At 41.8% G+C, this 22,386-nt stretch overlaps 4 protein-coding genes across 4 annotated transcripts in view; 1 reads left to right on the top strand and 3 right to left on the bottom strand.

The window, feature by feature from the left end:
• The window catches only part of p2rx3b (purinergic receptor P2X, ligand-gated ion channel, 3b), a gene marked incomplete at its 5' end in the record, with an annotated part of 37,928 nt that extends 35,250 nt beyond the window's left edge, over positions 1 to 2,678 (bottom strand). Inside the window, one exon of the mRNA XM_082536915.1 lies at positions 2,557 to 2,678. Within this exon, the coding sequence (XP_082393041.1) occupies positions 2,557 to 2,678 (122 nt within the window). The remainder of the gene's footprint in view (positions 1 to 2,556) is intronic.
• Positions 1 to 22,386, bottom strand: part of LOC309708778 (uncharacterized protein) — a gene marked incomplete at its 5' end in the record, with an annotated part of 172,405 nt that overhangs the window by 76,812 nt on the left and 73,207 nt on the right. The window lies entirely within an intron of this gene.
• LOC309707734 (uncharacterized protein) lies at positions 5,406 to 7,164 on the bottom strand. The gene is made up of 3 exons (XM_082535222.1): positions 6,727 to 7,164; positions 5,863 to 6,027; positions 5,406 to 5,785 (listed from the first exon to the last, which is right to left on the bottom strand). The coding sequence occupies exons 1-3, from the start codon at positions 6,781 to 6,783 to the stop codon at positions 5,618 to 5,620; spliced, it is 390 nt and encodes a 129-aa protein (XP_082391348.1). The 5' UTR covers positions 6,784 to 7,164; the 3' UTR covers positions 5,406 to 5,617.
• pold4 (DNA polymerase delta 4, accessory subunit) lies at positions 16,532 to 22,159 on the top strand. The gene is made up of 5 exons (XM_082536842.1): positions 16,532 to 16,658; positions 17,957 to 18,092; positions 18,394 to 18,471; positions 21,145 to 21,256; positions 21,953 to 22,159. Exons 2-5 carry the CDS (start codon positions 17,984 to 17,986, stop codon positions 21,975 to 21,977), a joined length of 324 nt encoding a protein of 107 aa, XP_082392968.1. The 5' UTR covers positions 16,532 to 16,658; positions 17,957 to 17,983; the 3' UTR covers positions 21,978 to 22,159.

Below are 22,386 nucleotides of genomic sequence, written 5' to 3'. Positions count from 1 at the left end.
TAAAAGGAAGGTCAGAGATATATAAGACAGCTGGTCACGTGATATTAAGAGAAGTTAGGGAGTAAAGATATTTTGATCATATTTAAGATAAAGGGATTAGTTAATGGTGGGATGTCTTTGAGCAGTCTTGTAGGAATGGGGTCTAAAAGATATGTTGGAGGAAGTAATCAAATTACTCAAACAATCTAAGAAAACGAGTCTAAATAAATATCAGTAGTAATGAAAGTTTTGGACATAATGTCTGTGAGATGGTCATCAATATTTCTTTCTTTAATGGTTAAAATGTTATCTGTGAAGAAATTGATGGAGTGGTTACTGTTTAAGGATAAAGGAATGCTGGGCTGAACAGCGCTCTGAGTTTTCATCAGCCTGGTTACAGCTCTGACGAGAAACCTGGAGATGTACTCATTTACTTCACTCAGTGATAAATAAGTCCTATCTTCACTGATGGCCTTAAAAAGAAAGAAAAAACGAATTTCTAAATTAGTGAGATGCCATTTGCTCTCTAGAGCTATCTGCTTTAAGGCCCGTGTCTGTAAGTTGTACAAGGAAGTCAAGCACTTCTGATTTGAGGTTCTCTTTTTTTTTCTTGTAGTCCATTTTTGCACATGTAAACTTTATTAAGAAAAGACCAGACATTAAACAGTATTCACTAATGTCCATTTCCTATGCCTTGTGTCAGAATGAGGCCCAGAGTGTGATTAAAGCCAACTGGGTCTAATAATAGATTAAATGCAGTGTTTAGGCTGTTGATTTCAGTACCTATACGAAAATTTAATCACCCACTATAATTATTTTATCTGAAATGAGCATTAAATCAGGTAAAAGAGAATTCAAATAGAAACTCTGATTAAAGGGGATAAACAACAGAAAGCAACAAACAAAACTATTTTTAGAGTTTTTTAATTAGTGTATTCGAGGCTTAGAGTCAAGCTTCCAAATGTAAACTCCTGCTTCCTGTCTGGGTCTTTGGTGATTTCATGAGCTGGAGTAAAAGATAGCTGCCACCAGTCCTCCCCGGCCTGTGCTTGAAGGAGGAAACATGGCTAGCTTCCAGCATGACAGAGACTCCAACAGAAATTGGGCATAAAAAAAGTGGCTTCTCACAGTAACTGGTTGGAAAAGCATTAGTGAGGAAGCTAAGCTCAGAATGTTCACATCAGCACCTCAGTGTTGGAGACTGTGATTAAAAAAAGGCAGGGTAAGTGTGGACACCACATGCTCAGAGGCTAATTACTTCTTAATTGCAAGACATTAGCCAGTGGGACTGGACAATCCTGTTTGTTGACCTCTACAGTCACAGGAAAATATGTACAAGTCTTTTCAGAACCAGAGGATTCTGCCCCCTGCTGGCTACTACAAATAATTCATGTTCAAGGTACTTTCAGACCAAGAAGCTATTTCCATTTTTCATCAGCTATGGACCAAAAGAACAATTCTGACTGTTCTCCACAGTATTGCTATTATTATTTTTACCTTTATGAAAACAGGAAAACGACAAACTCTTCACATTAAAAATCTCTTTTACCTGGCCAAGACGGACAGCAGGACAATCATGCGTTGCATAAACTAATAGAGCATGCATATCCATACAACAGTAAAGCACAGTCAAAGAGCCTGAATTAACTGCATTCAAGTTGTTTACATTTACTTTAAATTCATTGAGTGAGACCAGTTGGTTCCCCAGCTGATTCCAGGAGGAAGGAGCTGCATGCTCTTTTTCCAAATTTACTGTGAATCTCTGAGAAAGAAGAACAATTCTTGGCACCCAAAACAGTAGCTTCCCATACTTTTTTGATGGGTGCTAGTTTGTAAATAAGAATAGCCTGATAAATAAGAACATACCAGAGGTTGAGTCTACGACATAACCACCCAACCCGACAGTAAGAGGTTTAGAGTGTGTAAGGAAGCTCACGATGAACAGAATCCAGCATAAGCAGAGCATGCATGCATACAAATCACATCTTTCTTGCCTCAAATGACGAAAAGGATCAAGTTTCAATTTCAATTTTTTCACCAGTTGCTGACGTTTAAATTAGAGCGAGTAATCAGTTGTAATTCCTAAGTACTCGGACTGAGACACTAACTCTCAGAGCCACAAACTGTAGTAATACATGAAGGTTTGTTAGATTTACAGTACATCTGTATGAAGACCAAACCTAGTACACTGACTAACAATGGCTCGTGAGCTCAGTTTCATGATCATGACCATTCAAAATGCTACGTTCAAATGAGCCAAATCAACTTTCTGGGGTTTCCTTACTTGGATGATTTAAGCATGCTTCGTTAGCTTTCTTTTACAGCTGAGTGAATGGGTTACTTTTCCTAGTAACAAAGAGGTTTTATGTAAAACATGAACGATGTATTTAACCAACACAACTGTGGCTTTATAAAGATAATAAAATATAAAGTAATAAAGTGAAGAATTAAACCTTCCTAATGTAACAACTAATCCAGAACACTGAACAGCAAAGCCTTTAAAATACATGTTTGTGTTATGATGTTTTATTCAACCAGATAAATGTCGGTACTGTCCAAGTCCAAGCAAACACTCACCCAATGAAGTAAGTGATGATGAGGAGCTGGACAACACGGTTGATGATTCCAATAGTCCAACTTTTCACAACCACCGACTTAGTGGTTTCATAGGTGAAGAAGTCTGTGATGCAAGACCACATCCTGGCAGTATTTGTGCTTGACAAGCCTTTGTTAGAAAAATAATTCCACTGTGTGAAGAATCGAAATAAAAAAAGCTGGAAGTTGACTCCAGATGATCTGAAAATAGGAAAGATAGCGACAGATTTAGATCCAAGACAGAACGCAGGAGCTGCAGCTCATCACTGTGTGAAGGAGCTCAGTCACTTTTAATTTCAGCTGCTCCTCTTCACTCGTTACTTCAGGCTTCATGTGTCGTGAAAAATGAGTTATTAGTACGAGCAGCACATTTAGCAGCGCCTTTCTATGCCATTACTCCTCTCTTCATGCAAAATACCAATCTCGTTTCCTCTCTCTCTCTCTCTCTCTCTCTCGCTCTCTCTCGCTCTGTCTCTCTCGCTCTCTCTCTCTCTCTCTCTCTTCCTGTCTCTGCTCAGAGCACGATGGACATTTTCTGTGTGAATCAAATTGTGATGTTGTAAAAGGTTTTAATCCTATTACTGAGAAAATGTGTCCAGTTTCATTACTTAGATAAATGTTATTATTGTTTTTACCTTCATTTCAGCAGGAACAGCAAACATGTGGGAACATATGTCAAACTGAATATGAGTTTTTGATTGTAATGAGACAAATCTAGTTAAATAGTAATAATTATAATAATAATACATTTTATTTGAGGGCACCTTTCAGAAACCCAAGGTCACCTTACAAAAAACACAATTAATAAAAGGAACAATAGTCATAAAATACATAAAATAAGTTAAAATTACAAAACAGAGCGTGACAACAGATAAAATCAGCATTAAAGCAAATAAACCAGTTCAAACAGATGTGCTTTGAGCTGTGTCTTAAATGTGAAGAGGGAGTCAATATTTCTTAGTACAGGAGGAAGAGAGTTCCAGAGCCGAGGAGCAGAGCGACTGAAAGCTCTGCTCCCCACAGTGATGAGATGTGAGGATGGAACAGTAAGATGAATAGCAGATGATGATCTAAGAGGGCGGGAAACAGTGGTGATATGGAGCAGGTCACACAAATATGAAGGAGCAGATTTATGGAGACACTTGTATGTAAGAAGTAAGATTTTAAAGTTTATCCTGGCTTCTACGGACAACCAGTGAAGCTGCTGAAGAACTGGGGGAATATGAACACTTAACGGAGTGCAAGTTATGACCCGAGCTGCAGAATTTTGAAGAAGTTGGAGTTTATGAAGGGACTTTTTAGGGAGACCAAATAGGAGGGAATTGCAGTAATCAATACGGGACGTAATAAGACTATGGACAAGGACGGCAGCAGCATGGGGAGGAAGGAAGGGGCGGAGTCGGTTAATATTACGTAAGTGGAAGTAAGCAGACGGGTTATGTAATTAATGTGAGACTGGAATGAAAGAGTATTATCAAGTATGACACCCAAACTCTTAACCTGAGGGGAGGGAAGGGTGGGAGAATTTTCAATGTTAATGGAAAAACTGTGGGATTTGGATAAGATAGATGGTGAACCAACAAGTAAAACTTCAGTTTTATTACTGTTGAGTTTGAGGAAATTGGAGGAGAACCAGGGTCTAATCTCAATAAGACAGTTTGAGAGGGAGGAAGGTGGGAGGGATGAACTGGGTTTAGAAGAAATGTAGAGCTGGGTGTCATCAGCATAACAGTGAAAATTTATATTATATTTTCGGAATATATAACCAAGAGGGAGCATGTAAGTAATGAATAAAAGAGGTCCCAATACTGAACCCTGGGGCACACCAGCAGACACAGGATAGAGAGTTGAAGAATGGGATTTAAATTGGATAAACTGAGTGCAGTCTGAGAGATATGAGGTAAACCAGGCAAGGGGGGTGTGACTAATACCAATGGAAGCTAACCGGTTCAGGAGAATATTGTGAGAAATGGTATCAAACGCCGCACTAAGATCAAGAAGGATGAGGATGGATAGGAGACCAGAATCAGCTGCCATCAGAAGGTCATTGGTAATCCTTAACAAAGCAGTTTCTGTGCTGTGATTGGGGCAGAAACCAGATTGAAATCGTTCATAGAGATTATGGTCACTGAGATGTAAATGAAGCTGGGCGGCGACAACTTTTTCAAGAATTTTTGAAATGAAGGGGAGATTTGATATTGGGCGAAGATGATCAAAGTTATTGGGGTCTGCACCAGGCTTTTTGAGAGTTAGGATAACAGAAGCCTTTTTCAGTGCTTCAGGAACAAGTCCAGTGTTCAGGGAGGAATGAATAATATTGGTTATGAGAGGAGCTAACGAGGGAAGACAGGCTTTAACTAACACAGTAGGGAGAGGGTCAAGTTGACAGGTTGATGACTTAGATTTTTTTAATGAGATTAGATACATCAGTTATGGGGGGAAGAGTAAAGCTTGAAAATAACTGACAGGAAGACAGTGGGGACCATTTTTAAAAAGATCCTTCAAATGGTTCTTTAAAAAACATTTTAAATCTTTCAAAATAAAATGTATCATAAATTGAATTTGAGTAGGGTAAAAATAAATACGAGCACAGCATAGACATATTAATGGTTTATTGTCATTTTGCAGTTACCAAAAGACAAAAAGGCATTTTAACCCTCAGCACAACATCACTACTAATACATGTCACATATTAGTGTTTTAAACAGTAATAATTAAATATATTTGCTATACTATAAATAAATATATATAAATACTATATCTACAGATAACACAACAATTAATGCATATATTGTTTAATTAATAAAACATCAGAAAGTGATAAAAACACATTAGAAATAGCAATAGCTTCATAACAGACCAATAAATCAACACATTTTCATCAGCAGATGTTTGCATGTTCAGTAAAAACATTTCAACAACAAGTTTATGATTAAAATGATCAATGAACTTCAGCCTTATGCTATGTAATGTACGTTTCATGTTGTACTCATGGTCCTTTGTTAGTCCAGTTTAGGACAATGTCTCTGACGTATGTATCATATCAAATATATGTCATATCAAAACAAGCCCACACCTGCAGTTGTTTCAGTTTTTCACAGGTGTTTCCTGTCAGCTGGTCAACCTCACTCAGGCGGACATCCATATCAGCCAACCAAACGACAAGTTCCTCCCTTTGTGCTTCAAATCCCTCCCACTCTGAGACAAGGAGCTGAAAGAGAGAGAAAAGAGTCAATTATAAAGAAGAGAGAAAAGTGAAACCCTCCTCAGAAGGTCTGACTCGCATACCTGCAGTTGACCTGTGATGGACTCCAGTTTGGCGTTCACGTCATCCCTCGCCGATGCCAACAGCCGAGTCTGCAGGGTGCCCTGGAAGAGCTGAGTTAATGTTCGACTCCTCCTGGTCAGGCTCTCCAGCTGGATGAGCCGAGGTCTCCCCTCTCGCCGCTGCCTCTGAACACAGAAACACAAATTGCATCTGAAGCAGGAGGTGCAGATGTTTTTTGCTATTCTTTTCTAAATCCAGGCTAGATCACGTGGAGGTATTTGGAAAACTTTTTTGGCCAGCGGACGACTGTTGCCTTGCAGAAAGTCAAATCAAACATATGCGATACACAATCAATTCACAAGAACACATAAAAAAATAAGTCCAGTTCTTGCCTGATTTCAAATGAATTCTGCATCAAAACAGGGTGACAGAAGTAAAACGAGTGCACAAAGCCTCACTTTGTACAAGCCTGCTATTACAGTTCTCCTCTATGCAGACGACTTTCCTGTTTTCAAGGCACAACTTGGATCTGCTGTACGAATCTTATGGATACACACTAAATGAAACAATAGTTTGCATGACTCCAGATCCTGATCCCTCATCCTAATATGGTCCCAACATAGCAACAGCAATAAAGCAAATGTTGAGGCTTCAAAATACAAAGTCCATAAACCAATGGCTGACATGGGTTTTATCATAAGGGTGATAAATATACAGATTTCAGTCTGTCTTAGAGATTTGATGTTCATTTACCTGCAGATGCACTATACGTACCTGCTCCATGGTTTTTCACAACATTTTGCACATCACTATTTAATACAGGAAGTAGGTGAACTAAAACAAGTCATCTCTCTTTGTGAGAGGACCATATTAATGAAACAAACCTCAATGACATCATAGGGATCCCTAAAGATGCTCCTGCTGCTTCTCTTCCTCCTCATCCTAAGCTTCCTTGTCCTTGTCCTCGCCTTCCATCCAATTGTAATTCAACCTAATTGTGTTTCTCCCCCTCCTCTTCCTCATTTTGTTGGAGCTGTGAACACAATTAATGTGAATCTGGATTAATTTGTGCAAACAAGAAAAATCTACAGCTTTTTGGTCAGAGGTGCTCTTGTGATTTAAGCCGGGTAGAGTAGATTTATGTGTTGATGCTACCTGCTTCAGCTCTGGCTGCTGAGTGATATTTACACCCTGGCTGGATTACAAACTTTAACCATGTGCTGAACTTTGGCCCAGCGTTGATACCTCTTGTTAGTATAACGACCTCTTCTTAGCTTGTATGTATGATGTATGATGGTGGATAAATGAAATATACAAAGAAAATTTAACTATATTACAAAAGAACATTAGCTTGGAAACATCAAATGACCAGAGCATAACTTGCCAACTAGTCCAAAAATAAGTTATGCAGGTACAGTCAAAGACACACCTTCTCATGTCACATTTCTATTCATTTCTATATTAGACAATAAAGAGTTATCTAATCTAATTATTCATTCAAAACACTTATGCATAGCTGTATTTTATACAGCTCATACAGAATTCAAAGTGCAGGTTCATGTGAGTATTTAATGTATGGCTCAGATCTACAGAATTTCAGAGTTTCTAGAGCAGACACAGAGCTCACGCCACAACAGGCTTCAGGCGCCATTTTAGTGACTTTAACAATATATTAAATTTTAATTTCGGTCTAGCTGACATTAGGTTATGTACGTGAAGTTTACAATAACTAGTATTATCATTATGCTATCCATCCATCCATCCATCTTCATCCGCTTTATCCGAGGCCGGGTCACCGGGGCAGCAGCCTAAGCAAAGAGGCCCAGACCTCCCTCTCCCCAGCCACCACCTCCAGCTTATCCGGGGGAACACCAAGGCGTTCCCAGGCCAGCCGAGAGATATAATCTCTCCAGCTTGTCCTGGGTCTGCCCCGGGGCCTCCCCCGGGTGGGACATGCCTGGAACAGCTCACCCAGGAGGCGCCCAGGGGGCATCCTTGTCAGATGCCCGAACCACCTCAGCTGGCTCCTTTCGATGTGGAGCAGCAGCTGCTCTACTCTGAGCCCCTCCCGGATGGCCGAACTTCTCACCCTATCTCTAAGGGAGAGGCCAGCCACCCTTCGGAGGAAGCTCATTTCTGCCGCTTGTATCCGCGATCTCGTTCTTTCGGTCACTACCCACAGCTCGTGGCCATAGGTGAGGGTAGGGACGTAGATCGACCGGTAAATTGAGAGCTTCGCTTTTACACTCAGCTCCCTCTTCACCACGACGGACCGGTGCAGCGTCTGCATTACTGCAGCTGCAGCCCCAATCCGTCTGTTGATCTCCGGCTCCCTTCTCCCATCACTCGCGAACAAGACCCCGAGATACTTGAACTCCTCCACTTGGGGCAGGAACTCATCCCCGACCCGGAGTGGGCACTCCACCCTTTTCCGGCTGAGAACCATGGCCTCAGATTTGGAGGTGCTGATCCTCATTCCCGCTGCTTCACACTCGGCTGCGAACCATTCCAGTGCGAGCTGGAGTCCCTCACCCGATGAAGCCAACAGAACCACATCATCCGCAAAAATCAGAGATGAGATTCTGAGGCCACCAAAGTGAAAGCCCTCCGCCACTTGGCTGCGCCTAGAAATCCTCTCCATAAAAATTATGAACAGCGCTCCGCCAGCACTATACACAGTGCAGGTAGAGCACCGCTTTCCTCTCCTGAGACGCCTGACGGTTTGCCAGAATCTCTTCGAGCCAGTCCGAAAGTCTTTTTCCATGGCCTCTCCGAATTCCTCCCACACCCGAGTTTTTGCTTCAGCCACTGCCCGAGCCACATTCCGCTTGGCCTGTCAATACCTGTCGGCTGCCTCCGGAGTCCCACGGGCTAACCAAGCGCGATAGGACTCCTACTTCAGCCTGGTGGCTCCCTTCACCTCTGGTGTCCACCATTTGGTTCGGGGATTACCACCACGGCAGGCACCAACCACCTTGCGGCCGCAGCTCAATGCAGCAGCTTCGGCAATGGAGACGCTGAACATGGTCCATTTGGACTCAATGTCCCCAGTCTCCCTCGGAATGCTGTTGAAGCTCTGCCGGAGGTGTGCGTTGAAGATCTCGCAGACTGGGGCCCCTCTGCTAGACGTTCCCAGCACACCCTCACTACGCGTTTAGGTGCACCAGGTCTGTCCAGCGTCCTCCCCCGCCACCTGATCCAACTCACCACCAGGTGGTGATCAGTTGACAGCTCAGCCCCTCTCTTTACCCAAGTGTCCAGAACATATGGTCGCTCTTTGTCTGGTCCCTCACCCAGGACCAATTTGCCATGGGAGACCCTACCAGGGGGCAAAAGCCCCCAGACAACATAGCCCCTGGGATCCCTGGGACACACAAACCCCTCCACCACGATAAGGTAGCGATTCAAGGATATTATGCTATATTTTCAAAAATATATAATAATCTCAAAAGTAATGCCTTGGAGTAGAAAATAGTAATACCTTATTAAAATTTAAAACTAAAGTACAGTATTTGAATGTGTGTATTGTGTCTACTGTTTGTTAACTCACCATATTCATAATGGGTTTGCGGGGTTAGGGGTGTGTGTGTGTGTGCCCCCCCCCCCCCCCCCTACCCCTACCTAAATATTTATGCCATTTACACCATCAAACTTAGATAGCTAAGGATGAAGAACCTTTTGTTCTTTAAAGAACCATTTGTAATAGCTGAAGAACCATCCACAAAATAAAAAGGTTCTTTGACGTATGATGGTTCTTTAAAGAACCATGAAGACATCTGAAGAACCATTTAAGAACCATAATTTTTCTGAGTGATAGGGTAACAAAGAGAGACAGGCAACCGTTCGCAGTCACATCACGCCCATGGACAATTTAGAATCACTAATTAACCTAACACCATGGACTCCATGTCTTTGGACTGTGGAAAGAAGCCAGAGTACCCAGAGAGAAGAGACAATATAAACTAGCTGAGGTACCCCTGAGCAAGGTAACGTCCCTACACACCGCTCCCTGGGCACCCAAAGGCTGCCCACTGCTTCACTGAGTGAATGGGTTAAATGCAGAGAGGAATTTCCCCACCGGGATCAATAAAGTGTACATTATCATCATTAAATAAAACCAGAAGTAGCTAACATTGAGACCAAGACGTACAAACAGGGAAACCAGATGAGTAAAGCCTGTTATTACTAACACACCTATTTACTGGAAACCAGTGCAAGTGAACCAGTTTAAAACTGTTAGAAAGGGGCCTATTTTCCTTTCAAACAGTTGCAGTCAGTCAGTAAGTAAAATTTTTTTATATAGCGCTTTTCGCAGATAAAAATCACAAAGTGCTTTACAACAAAGAAAATGAAAAGAATGGAAATACAACAAAATACAACAGCTGATTTATTTCTGTTTGCATCATTGACTGTAAAGCTTTAACATGCTGATGGCTGTTTATTACACACTCTCATAGCTGGCACCGTACCCTAACCACGAAAACATCGAATGCAAACTGAATCATTTCAACTTCATAATATGACTTCACTTACAGAGCCAGTGCAGGACAGCACTGACTAATTCCCTAATAAATATTTAACAATGCAAGGTTTGTGATGTCCATTATGTCAAAGGCTCACCAAAGCGAAGAGAGCAGAAGTCATTTTGTATGAGAGGCTACTTTCAAGCTTGTGGATCAGTCTCCACATCCAGATACACACCACAAACCACATCCAGGAGATAGTATTTCCCACTAATTTAATAGCTGCTTATGTAATGCCATTGAAACTCACTGAATGCCTCCATTACAAAGCAGTCACTTACTAGGAGTCGATAATGGTCTGACACTGGACACGAAGCAAAAAGCTGCAGAAGCACTGAAGGCTGAATTAGTGTAGAGCGTCGTGGGGCTGAGCGACTGGTTATAAAAAGATCAAAAAGATCACGATGTGGATGGAGAGGTGGTTTACACAAATGTCAAAGAAAAACTGTAGAAAGCTGCTTCGTTTCCAGTCAGGCGGACGACCTTTGAATTTCTGATGCAAGTGCACAGTCACACCCACATGTCCATGTATTCCTGACTTCATGGATATTAGACTAATTTCCTGGAGTCTATAACTGGAACCCGTCACAATTACTAGCAGAACTTCAACCCTCATCCATTATGCAGATTAAACCTGAGAATACTGTACTGTTATTTAGTCACGAGCATAAAATATTGTCTTTGATAACTTTATACTGACAGAATCTCTTTGTGTTTCTCATGGTTATCTGATCATATAGTGATTGCTCATCCCTTATGTCCAAACTGTCTAAAAGGGTCAAAGGATTTCACACGAGGTGGCTGTAGCTCGGGATAGGGGAGGTCCTGTGTTAGTGTTTGAACATTAGATTCAACGCAGCTCTGCGTGGGAAGAGTGCTCTGAGTACTGATATGAGAATCAGTCCATTTACATCTTTGAGAGGATTGTTGGTGTAAACAGGAAAAAACAAATGTGCATTTCCTACACTTAAAATAACCGTGTTAAGGTTTACTATTATCTCTTTATGTTTGACAGCCATAAAAATGAGGCAGTCTACCCAATTACTCTAAATGTGTAAATTTGGAGAAGGCTTATGATCATGCTCTTTGGTTTGTCCCACCTACAGTGGACTTCATGGCACCATAATTGTGTCCATTGGGATCTGACTTGGGTTAGGCAGAGTGAAGGATTATGGGTGTGCAACCAAAGCAGAGAGCCTTGCATGCAGCCCTCTAAAGAGCCAACAGTGCACATACTGATTGATCATTTAGTTTGAGCATATGCGTACATATATAAAAAATCAAGAAGATGTGCTAAGCAACGGTGTAGTATTACACAAAGAGAAAAGGGAGCAACATCGCTAAAAGCACGGACAGCACAGACAGAGCCTGGTTCCACTTTAAGCTGTGAAGCTCATTATTACATCATGGCACAAAAAACTCAACATTCATTTCCACAGAATGTGTCTCTCACATGTTTTTCCTGCATTTTACTGTATAAGCCACAAAGGAGAGACAGCACTTCTCTCTTCTGCACCTTAGATGAGATTATGTGTAAGTGATGTGTCAGGCTGGATGGATTACAGGCGCAGAGCAGTAAATACCACAGAACAGATTTGTATTGATTTTCTGATTTATGCTCAGAGACAGTGAGAGGTTGCTGCTTTCATTAGCTTAATGCTCAACACCAGAACTATCATTTTCATTGAAAACATCACTTCCATGCTTCCATGTGACTGAAGCACTGGAAACATTGTAATCAGTCTTGGAGCTAATGGGGGTCCAAATAAGGACTTAAGTCCAGTCTTTTGTTTTTCATTGATGTGATGACATCTGGAATTGGTGAGTTTCCCAACGGAGCAAAGAAATTATGAAAATTCTGATTATGATGATAAGAATTATTCTTAAAGTTATTCCTAGATTATACCACACCCCTATAATCAGTGCAGTTAGGGCTCTGAATGAAAGATTGATGAGACCAGTTCAGTGTCTGAATAAATGTTCATATTCATTTGGAAGCTTTTTTGTGGCACTTTTAACCAGAGTTAGCAGAAACAGAGACAAAGCTCACTGAGACTGACAATTGCCTTTCCCACAACACTGGCTCAGAGATTTTAGTCAAAGAACTTTTGAAGGATATTTATCATTTCTGAAAGCTTTACTCGACTTTCCAAATCTGTCTTTTTGTTTAATCAGGGACCCGAATAAGCTTTCTTTTATTCCACTCTTTCTCACATGACTCTGCAAGATCCGCTCTATCAGCTCTAACTCAGGTTCTTTTTCCTGACACAGGTAGGATGGCCAGTCCCCCTGTCTCTTCACCTTGCACGAGCAGTGAATCAAATACTACCTAATGAACATAATAAGGAATCACTAACCCACAAATGTGTTTCCTTGTTTTTTTAATGCTGTGAAATCGTAGGGTTGCAACATGCATGTTGGTCTCTTTCATCTTGTGTAGACACTGGAGGGCTGTGGTCTGTCTCCGGGATGAAATGTCTGCTTAGGGGATAGTGTCTCAGTGACTCCACCACCCACTTCATTGCAAGACACTCCTTTTCCACAGTGGATTATCGAGACTCTCTCTCCTGCAGCAGTACTGCTCCTGTGCCTACTCCAGAGGCATCTGTCTGCTGAATGAAATCTGTGGGGTTGAGGGAGGCAGTAGGTAGGCAGTCTCTGATGTGCTAAGACACTATCCGCTCAAAACACTTCCTGACTACAGACGTGAGGGCTATAGGTCTTTAGTTAATAAGGCCGTCTATGCCAGTCTTTTTAGGGGTGAGAATGATGGTGAAGGCCTTCACACAGGTGGGAACGGTGGCATGAGTGAGGGAGAGGGTGGACAGCCTGGTGAGGATCCCTGCCAGTTGGTCTGCTCAGCCTTTAACCAAATAGTAATTGATACATGGGGCTGCATTACAGTCTATGTGGTTTTAAAGTGGTTTTAACTGGGCTGTCTGCGGTATTATGTTGGAAGTGTCAATCCCATTTCTGTTCATATAACTGATTTCTTTATATTATACAAATACAGGCCATATATTGTAATTTTGTGTATTTATATTTGTTGCTTGACCTGCCCGGAGACTGCAGATGGAAATGAGGTAGCTAAATCTGGTATAATGGATTTCTTCTCCCGGATAAACTGAGTGAAACAAAGATTTGATCATATTTACAAGTGTACTCTTAACACGCTAGTGATGTGTCGGTCGCAAACGAAACGGATACTAGAGCCGACTCTTTGAAGTGAATGACGCGAGTCGGTTCCTTATTGGGAGCCATGTATTTTTTTCTTTCTCTCACCCTCTCTCTCACACTTTTTTTGATAAGGGTCTGGCTGCAGCCACTGTGGAGCGCCATATTGCGACCTCCACAGTAGCCGGAAACACGTACCCTGCATGGATACAGCGGAAAACTTGTGATGTGTTGGTCTAAACGAAACGGCTCTTAGAGCCGGCTCTTTGAAGTGAATGATGCGAGCCTTATTGGGAGCCATGTTTTTTTCTCTGTCTCTCCTCTCTCTCTCTCTCTCTCTCTCTCTCTCTCTCTCTCTCTCTCTCTCGCACTTTTTTCTGCTTCGCTCTGCATGCGAGCCGTGTGCTTTGTGTTGGGAAGAGGGGGGAGGGGCGGTAGTTACACTTGCAGTAGCACAGGAACAGAGCGGGAGGGAGGGAGAGAGAGAGAGCCAGGGACAACAATGTTACATTAGAAAGGTATAGTAATCATCCACAACTATTTTCAGTTGCAGATGATAAAGGATTCAGAAAGTTTATTCATGCAGGTCCATATGACAGAGAATGTGCATCTTCTTTTTGTTTTCATATTTTAATTTATATTTAATTGTGTTGTGGTTTGCAGTGTTTTGTGTTGTTTCACTTTAAATTTATTTAAAAGGAAAAAGCTGAAAATTTAAATAGTTAAAAGTTGAAATGTAAATAGTTTTTGTATTATATGATTTATTTATTACATTTTATGTGGAGTGAATAAATAAAAGTATATTTACGGTACCCTAGAGACAAAGCACATACAAAGTTGAAAAACACGTACAAACTCCAAAACACAACAGAAGTGCTCCAGGATGCTCGGGCGCAGTGGTGAGCTTTTGTTACCTAGTGCCAACACAAGCCAGGAAGTACCAATGGCCGGATTTGGTGTGTGGTAGTAACAGGTAAATGAACTTTTTTTAAAAATTATTTGAATATATATATGAGTGTTTGTGTATAAATACACAAACAATACACATATGCTTTCAATTGTGTAATTTAAGTGATCTAGGTAGCTCTGTTTGTGCTTTAGAATTTGTACATGTTTTGGAGTTTGTATGTGCTTTGTCTCTAGGGGCCACCGCATGTATTCATGTATAAACAATAAAACCACAAGGTTTTTTTTTTTTTACATTAGTAATTAGAATTGTATACTGTTGTTGATAATAAATTAATTATAGCAACAAAACAACCCGAAGAGTCGGTTGGGAGCAAGGTTATTAACGTTAACGAAAACTAACGAAATAACGAAAACTAGAAGTGAAAAACATTTTCGTTAATGGAAATAAAAATAAAAACAAAAAAAGGAAAACTAACTAAAACTGTAATGAGTGTTCACAAAACTAACTAAAGTTAACTGAATTTATAGCAAAAATGTGTTTAGTTTTCATTGATGTGTGCGTGTCCTACAATAGTCAAGGGTGAAAATGAAGTTTAGTTTCCAGATTTTTTTCTTGCTGTCTCATTGTGCCAGCAGGTGGCAGCACGTTAGTCGAGTCGTCTGTGTTGCTGCTCCGTCCACGCGCAGAATCATGTCAGGAAAAGTCGGGAGAAAGCGCCAGAGTCCAATTTGGGATTACTTTGAATATGACTGTGTTTTGGATAAAGCAAGTGTCTTGTAGTGGAAAGAGACAAATTATGAGGAACATTTCTAAAGGGAAAAAAATCCCACAAACCTTAAAGTGCACTTGAAAAGCTCACACAAGAAGGCTAACCTAGCTTACCTTGAGAAGGTAAGGGAGCACACTCAACCCTCATCCCCAGAAACAGAAGCTAACCCCAGGCAAGGCAGCGTGATGCATCCCGAGACAACAGGACGGGGACATCTACATAACTGTGTGAGTCAATTGCCTTCAAAAAGTTTATCAATTCACTTGAACCAAAATTACGAACACCTGGTGCTGCAAGAGTTAATAGTCTCATTGGGGCCAAGATATACATTTTATAGTTGCCTGGTATCAATGGTTGTTCATCTGCCTTTATTTATTTATTTAAAGAACCCATAGGTGGGAATGTGAGTTGTCTGTCTCTGCGTGTTAGCCCTGCGACAGACAGGCAACCTGTCCAGGGTGTAGGGTATGGTAGCTGGAATAGTAACATACCCGAGGATAAGCAGAAGAGCATGACTGATATGATGAAACTGGGATTTTGTTACACTTAATTATTGCAAACACAACTAAAACTATAACTGAAACTAATCAAAACTAAACTGAAACTAAGGATTTTCAAAAAAATAAAAACTAAACTAAACTAGCAAACAATTGGTAAAAACTAATTAAAACTGATATAAAATTGAAAATCTGAAGTCAAAACTAAATAAAAATAAAAACTAATGAAAAATGCAAAAATATTAAAACCCTGGTTGGGAGCAATGTTCCCTCTAAGCTGCGCACGTGCGCAATTGCGCACTGCTGGCACGGTCTCTGCGCACAGAAAATCTGCTTTGCGCACAAGAAAAATCTAACCTGAATTGAAATTAAATTAAAACTTCAATAATTCTGTTTTGCAGTGTTAATCAGTAAGTGACTGGCTGCTCCTGTATGGGATTAGAACGATGCCACCTTATCCCATAGTCCAGCCAATGATGCGATTCACATTCGTATATACGCAGCTAATCAACGTTGTTGACAGGCTATGACAGCGTTCTTATGTGCCGACACCAGTGTTTTAGCTAGCAAAGCGGCCTGGCTGATGTGGATCATACTCATAATACAAGTCAGAGCTTTATATATGTATATATATATATATATATATATATATATATAGAGAGAGAGAGAGAGAGAGAGAGAGAGAGAGAGAGAGAGAGAGAGAGAGAGAGTCGACTCTTTGTAGTGAACTGAGCCGAACGAGCCGGTTCTCTAAATAGATCCGGAATTCCCATCGCTTTAACACACTGATCTGCAGTACGCAGAGCAAACAACAGGTGGCAGCAAAGGAGTGACCCCGGCTCAGTGTAGCGCAGTGACGATGGGAGAAGAAGAAAGTGCTGCAGCCTGAGAGAAGAGAAAGCGCTGATCTGTTTCAAACAGCTGTTATCGCTTAAACAACAAGGTAAGTTCAAAGGACACTCGGGTCTTCCTGCCTCTGTGGGGCTGACAGGGGCCGCCCAAACACACGACGTGTCACAGGAGAAGGCCAGGGTGCACTCTACAGCTCAACATGATTTATTAGGCTAAGTGAAAAGATACAGCCCAAAACAAATGTCCATCACAGCGCACGTAAATAAATAGGCTGGGTCACAGAAGGATGTGCGGCTAAAACGTGAAGCTGGACCTTAGATTGACGGTGAAACACGAACGTGTTTTTCACGGCGAACCGTATTTCCTGCGCCCGTGGATGTGGAAAAGTAGGGACACTGTGACTCTTCCGTGTTCTTGAAATCAGTGAAGTGGTCTGAAACTAAACGGAGTGATGTCATCGGCAGGTGGTAGTAAACCTGTAATAGCTGGTCAATGCGTGAGTCCTGTGCGGCGTACCTGTGGTCCCCGTTTCTACTTTTCACAACACGTCACTGCATGGGCGTGACGTCAGAGGCGTTCAAAAACTACACGAGTCATTGTTATGATTATGATTATTATCATTATTGTTCACTTTTTCGGTCGAATTTAGAGGCAAAGGCCAAACTAACGAGCTTGCTTATAATCGCCTTCATGTGTTTTAGAAAAATCAACGGTCGGTTTTGCAGCTTCATGCTAATACAACATGTAAGCTTACATGTGGCATATTACACACGTGAGCCGTGATACACCCACTAACTGTGGGTTAAACCGTTTTATCTTGTGACTCGCTATTACTGCGTAATTATTCCTGATTGAAACAGTGGTAATAAAGAATGAGCTGTTTGCAGGTATAATTATAATCAGTGAGTCCTTACTGACCACTTACAATATAAATATTTACATTTACATAAATTCAGCTATATAGACGTTGGATAGCCAAGAACTGATCAGAGCTTCTACCTCGTGACAGAGATGTTCTTTCTGTCTACAAATAGCTTGATGTCATTCATGAGAGAAACGTTTCACAAATGATGGGCCAAGAACTCGTTTACAACTGCTTAAATACCAACAATCAGCTTTGGAAAAACCTGAAAAGACTTTTAGACACAAAAGGTGAGCGTGATGAGGCAGCAGCTACTAACACGACTCTTAGGTTGTGAATAGATATAGGATTCAGTCATTAGGCTCGAGCGTTTTCTTTTTCATTTGAAGAAAATGTTGCTCGATAGCTGACTGGCAGTTGAATGCGTCACTTTGGCGGCCCTTATCACATCAGGGAGTGATGGTGAGCTCGCAGGAGAGTTTCTTATGTGAAATCTTCCATCTTTTTAACAAAAACCCATTGCACAGGTGTGTTTCTGCTGTGGATCGGTCACCATGACAACCAAGCGCAGACTTATCACGGACTCGTTCAAAGTGGTGAAGAGATCCAGAAAAGGAGGGAAGCGAGAGAAGAGCCCAACTCCTCCTCCTTCCCCACAGAAAGGTGAAGAGCAGCACTCTTTGTGGTGTCACTGTAAACAGATTCCCTGCAAACGCAGCTTTCCATGATTCACAAATAAAAATAGTCATTATGTATCTCATGCTGACCCTCGGTGACCCTCGGTTCATCAGTTTAGTGCTTGCTTACTGCCCTCACATGAACATCTACCTGTCTGTCTAAACATGTCCAAAAACCTGCTGCACGAGTGTTCTATGAAAGTTCCAAATTGCAGATCCATCCAGTATATTTACCCTGATGTTAATGTGAGTGTTGTTGTCACATGACCCTTTCTTCCTGTGAGCAGAGGCTGACCGAGTTAGAGAGGAGGAACTGGAGAAGCTCCGACAGTTTGACCTCGACTGGAGTTTTGGGCCCTGCACAGGTAAGATTCATGCTGTGGTAGATTGAGAAGCAGTCCAGCTCCTTGGAATCGTTAGCTGATCCCATTTATCGCTTCTTGCGCTCTCGCTGCGATCAGCTGATTTTGATTCGCAGGAGAATAATGGCTCGGCCTGCGGTGGGGGCTGTGTCGATTTGTACTGCACAAAAGGATGAGAGTGCCATGCTACAATGGAGACTGCTCCTGGACAGAATCAGCTGCACCATGTTGTTAACACCTGCACAGACAGGATGCTAATGCTAAGCTAGCCAAGAACCCAGAGTGATGTTAAAGCGGAGTGAAGCCCGGCCCTGTGATGAAGTGAGCCGTCGTCTGCAGCGTTCTACAGTAATGTCGCTGTAATGTCTCTTTGTGCTGCTTTCCAGCTTTGCTTTGTGTTCATACCTAAACACTAAGAGAACGATCACGCGTGTCCTCGTTGGGACAGGGATGTGTGTCGGTGTGTGGGGTAGCCTGTAGGTTTATATTGTTAAATGATGATTATGAGACAGAGTAACATGAAAGTAACGCAGTGAGTAGTGTAACAAATGTCTTTCTCCTGGGTGTAATTAAGTAACGTGCTGCATTACTGTTACGATTCTGGTTAACATGTGCAGTAACTTTTTTACTACGACTCCAACAGCGATCACAACAAAGAGAGGAAACACGTCCAACACTCACACACGTTTGACCTTGCAGCTTGTAATGAATTTGCCTGATTGTAGTGGAGACAATGAGCGATATCGTGGAATCAGACCTTAGTGCTGCAGCATCATGCAACCTGTCAAAAATGCACACTGATGGGCCTAATTAACAGGAAATGACCCCGATCCCCCTTATCTGTTACGCTCGCTGACATACCCCAGTCATCACTATAACAGGGCAGCTGTGGTCAGACGTTTATTTACCTTTATTAAGACCAAAGGTGAAATGATCATTTGGGGCTGATTCCTTTGAACTGTTCCTTTTCCAGGTGGAATGATTACACTGCTTACACCTTTAATAAACTTCAAAACAACAATTGGATATACAAGTTTTCATGGGTGTAACTTTGTGCTGAACATTTGGGGCGGTCAAGAGCTCTGTCTGAATAAATAAATAAATCTGGGTAAATTCCCAGATCATTAAACATGCAGCTATTTTCCTGGTAATAACTGAAATGAGTAAAGAAAATCAACAGCCTATTTATGCAAGATAATTCATCATTTTATTGGGGGGGGGTTTGATTGGCTGGGTCTGATTATTGGGGGGGTCATAACCCCCCTAACTCCTCTGGAAATTATTGCCCTGCAAGTTTTCCATTTATTTGGGATTTCAGGTAAAAATATACGGACACCCTGCTAGTATTTGGTTGAATTTCTCTTAGGAAGTCGTACCTCGTCCAGACGCAGTTGGTAGTCATCGTCAGCCTGCTGGCACGATTGTGGCTGGGCATTTTACCACTCTTCTTGGTAGGATTGGTTGAGTTCATTTGAATTGGTTGGTTTTCTGGCACGGAGCTGGGTTTTAAGCGTAGTGTACGAATTTACAGTAGGGTTGAGGTCAGGGCTTTATGTATTCCAAAACAAAGTTGTAATGTGTGTTTGGCACCATTGTACTGTTGGAAGTCCCAGTTGCGTCCAAGTTTCAAGCTGCTGATTTAAGGTGAAGTTAAGAATTTGGAGGTAGTCCAAAAATCCCGTGACTGTGAAGCCTTTCTCCACAAGGCATGTTTTCATGTTGACAGCCACAGATTTCAGTCGAGCTTGAAGATGTTTTGGGATTAGGGCTCATTTCTTGGTCGCCACTCTCTCCACACCAATGTAAATCCTGGTTCACTGTGGACAGACACTGGTGTTTCAGCAGGGCAGGCAGGAATCAGCATGCAGGGAGTTGCACACTATTCATCCACTGCAGTGTGACTGTGTGTCTGTCTGTTGGACAAACCATGAACAAAATGTGAGTTTATGTGACAGGCTCGTGGTAAACGTCTGTATAAGTGGAGCAGAGAGGCCGTATGTGAGACCAGTCCATTTGTTTCTCAACTTAAGCATTTTGGCTGCCACCATGTTGCTTTGATCTAGTGAGATGTAAACAAATTTGGATGAATGGCTTCAAAAAGATGCTTGGTTAACAAAATGCTTGTGTTAAATGTAATCTGTGCTAATTAGACTGGATTCTTGGATTTCAATCACCAAAGTTAAAAACATGGTGGGGAGGTCTACTTCAGGGACTCCATTTTCTGGAGCAGACTCACACAGCAACTACTACCTGTGCCTCCACACCTGCTGATCGAAGCAGCCACGCCTCAACTTCAGTTAATGACGTGACCGCCCGCAGAAGACAACTGCCCCACGAGTCTGTAGGCAGGACCACAGACGTGCACAGACACAGAAACGTGTCCTGAGCTGATCCTCGACTGTGCAAAACATTATAAACAATAAGTACATTTAGATTAAAAAACTGAAAATGTACATTGTGCAAATAGAAAATGGGATGTTCAAGTGCTTTGTGCCATATTAGCACAGCAACGCAGAGTGACCAGAGTGATGTAAGCCGTAGTAATCCTGCTAGGTGTGTGTGTGCTCGCCTGTTGTCCTGATGCTCACTGCACTGCGTTAGTTTTGGGTCCGTTCTTTGCTAGCAGTAAAACAGACTGAAGTGACTGAATGATTCATCCTGATGTGTCTGTGTCAGGTATCAGCAGGCTGCAGAGGTGGGAGAGAGCAAAGCTTCATGGTCTGAACCCACCTGAGGAGATCAGAGACCTGCTGCTACAAACCCACGCCGACCCAGAGTACAACCTGGGGTAACACACACACACACACACCCACACACACACACTTGTATCCCCAGAATATTTGAAAAGACCACAACATGATGGGTCATAAACATTACTGAAGGATGAGTGACAGCCCAGATGTTGACAGCTTAAAGCTGATTTGTGTCAGAAGGGTTCATGAAGCCATCAGGTTCCAGACACATCACCTCGTAACAGACACAAACATAGTGTGCAAATTAAAGGTCACATTGTTTCTTTTGTTAAAAATGTTCTCTTTTTATCTCTAAGGAGATGTAGAGAAGTGCCCCTCAGCTGTAAAAGCCTCTTCATGAGGACAATACCTCAAGAACGAGGTGACGTAGGCTCTGGAGATACACGTGCATCTGCTAAAAATCCCGGATGAGTTCGAATCTCCCTGATCTTCAAAGTCCGTTTCAGCAGTTTTTTGAGAATCACCTAAGATTTTCACATTTATACCATAGACGTATCTGCTAGGAGGCTGGAGGGCAGCACTGGCAGCTGCCAGCATTTTTCATAACATAATATTAATGGATTTGAATAAAAAAGCTTCATTTTGAAGATGTCACATAAAACAAGTTAAACATGATTAAGGTTTTCTTACAAAGCCAATCACTGATGGATGGAACACTTGGAGAACTGTCAAGTGTACTTTCATTGTTTTTGCTCACTGGCTGAGTGACGATTGTGTTCTCTGTCTTTCAGCTTGTGGAGTGGATATCCTCTCTGAGGAGGACACAAACAAACTGCAGTCAAAACCAGGGTTTTTTTACGTCAGCGTTTTATATGAAAAGGAAAAGAGGAAGAAACAAATCTGTACAACAGCAACCATGTTCCAGCGACTAAACCCTGCCGTTGTCTTTGTGTGGTTTAGTAGCTTGTAATATTTTTAATAAACACATTGAACCCAAACTGACTTATTCTTGTCTTATTATGCAAGTTTAATGTTGTTTGTTGAAATAAATAGTGAAAGACACATGAAGGACAAATCAATTCCCTCGGCTTCTTCCATGTGCTCTGTAATCTGACACCTGTTTGCTTCAGGGTTTTTATAACTGCTGGATTTTTAATTCCTGGTCTGAAGAGGATGAGAGGTGAGTAGGGCTAATGGAGCGTCAGTGCTCTGCATACATGTTAGC

The sequence above is a fragment of the Aulonocara stuartgranti genome (assembly GCF_965226115.1).
Source record: "Aulonocara stuartgranti genome assembly, chromosome: 6".
In the NCBI taxonomy this organism is placed as follows: domain Eukaryota; kingdom Metazoa; phylum Chordata; class Actinopteri; order Cichliformes; family Cichlidae; genus Aulonocara; species Aulonocara stuartgranti.
The sequence above is the reverse complement of the archived record's forward strand: the minus strand, read 5'-3'. Positions and strand labels throughout refer to the sequence as shown.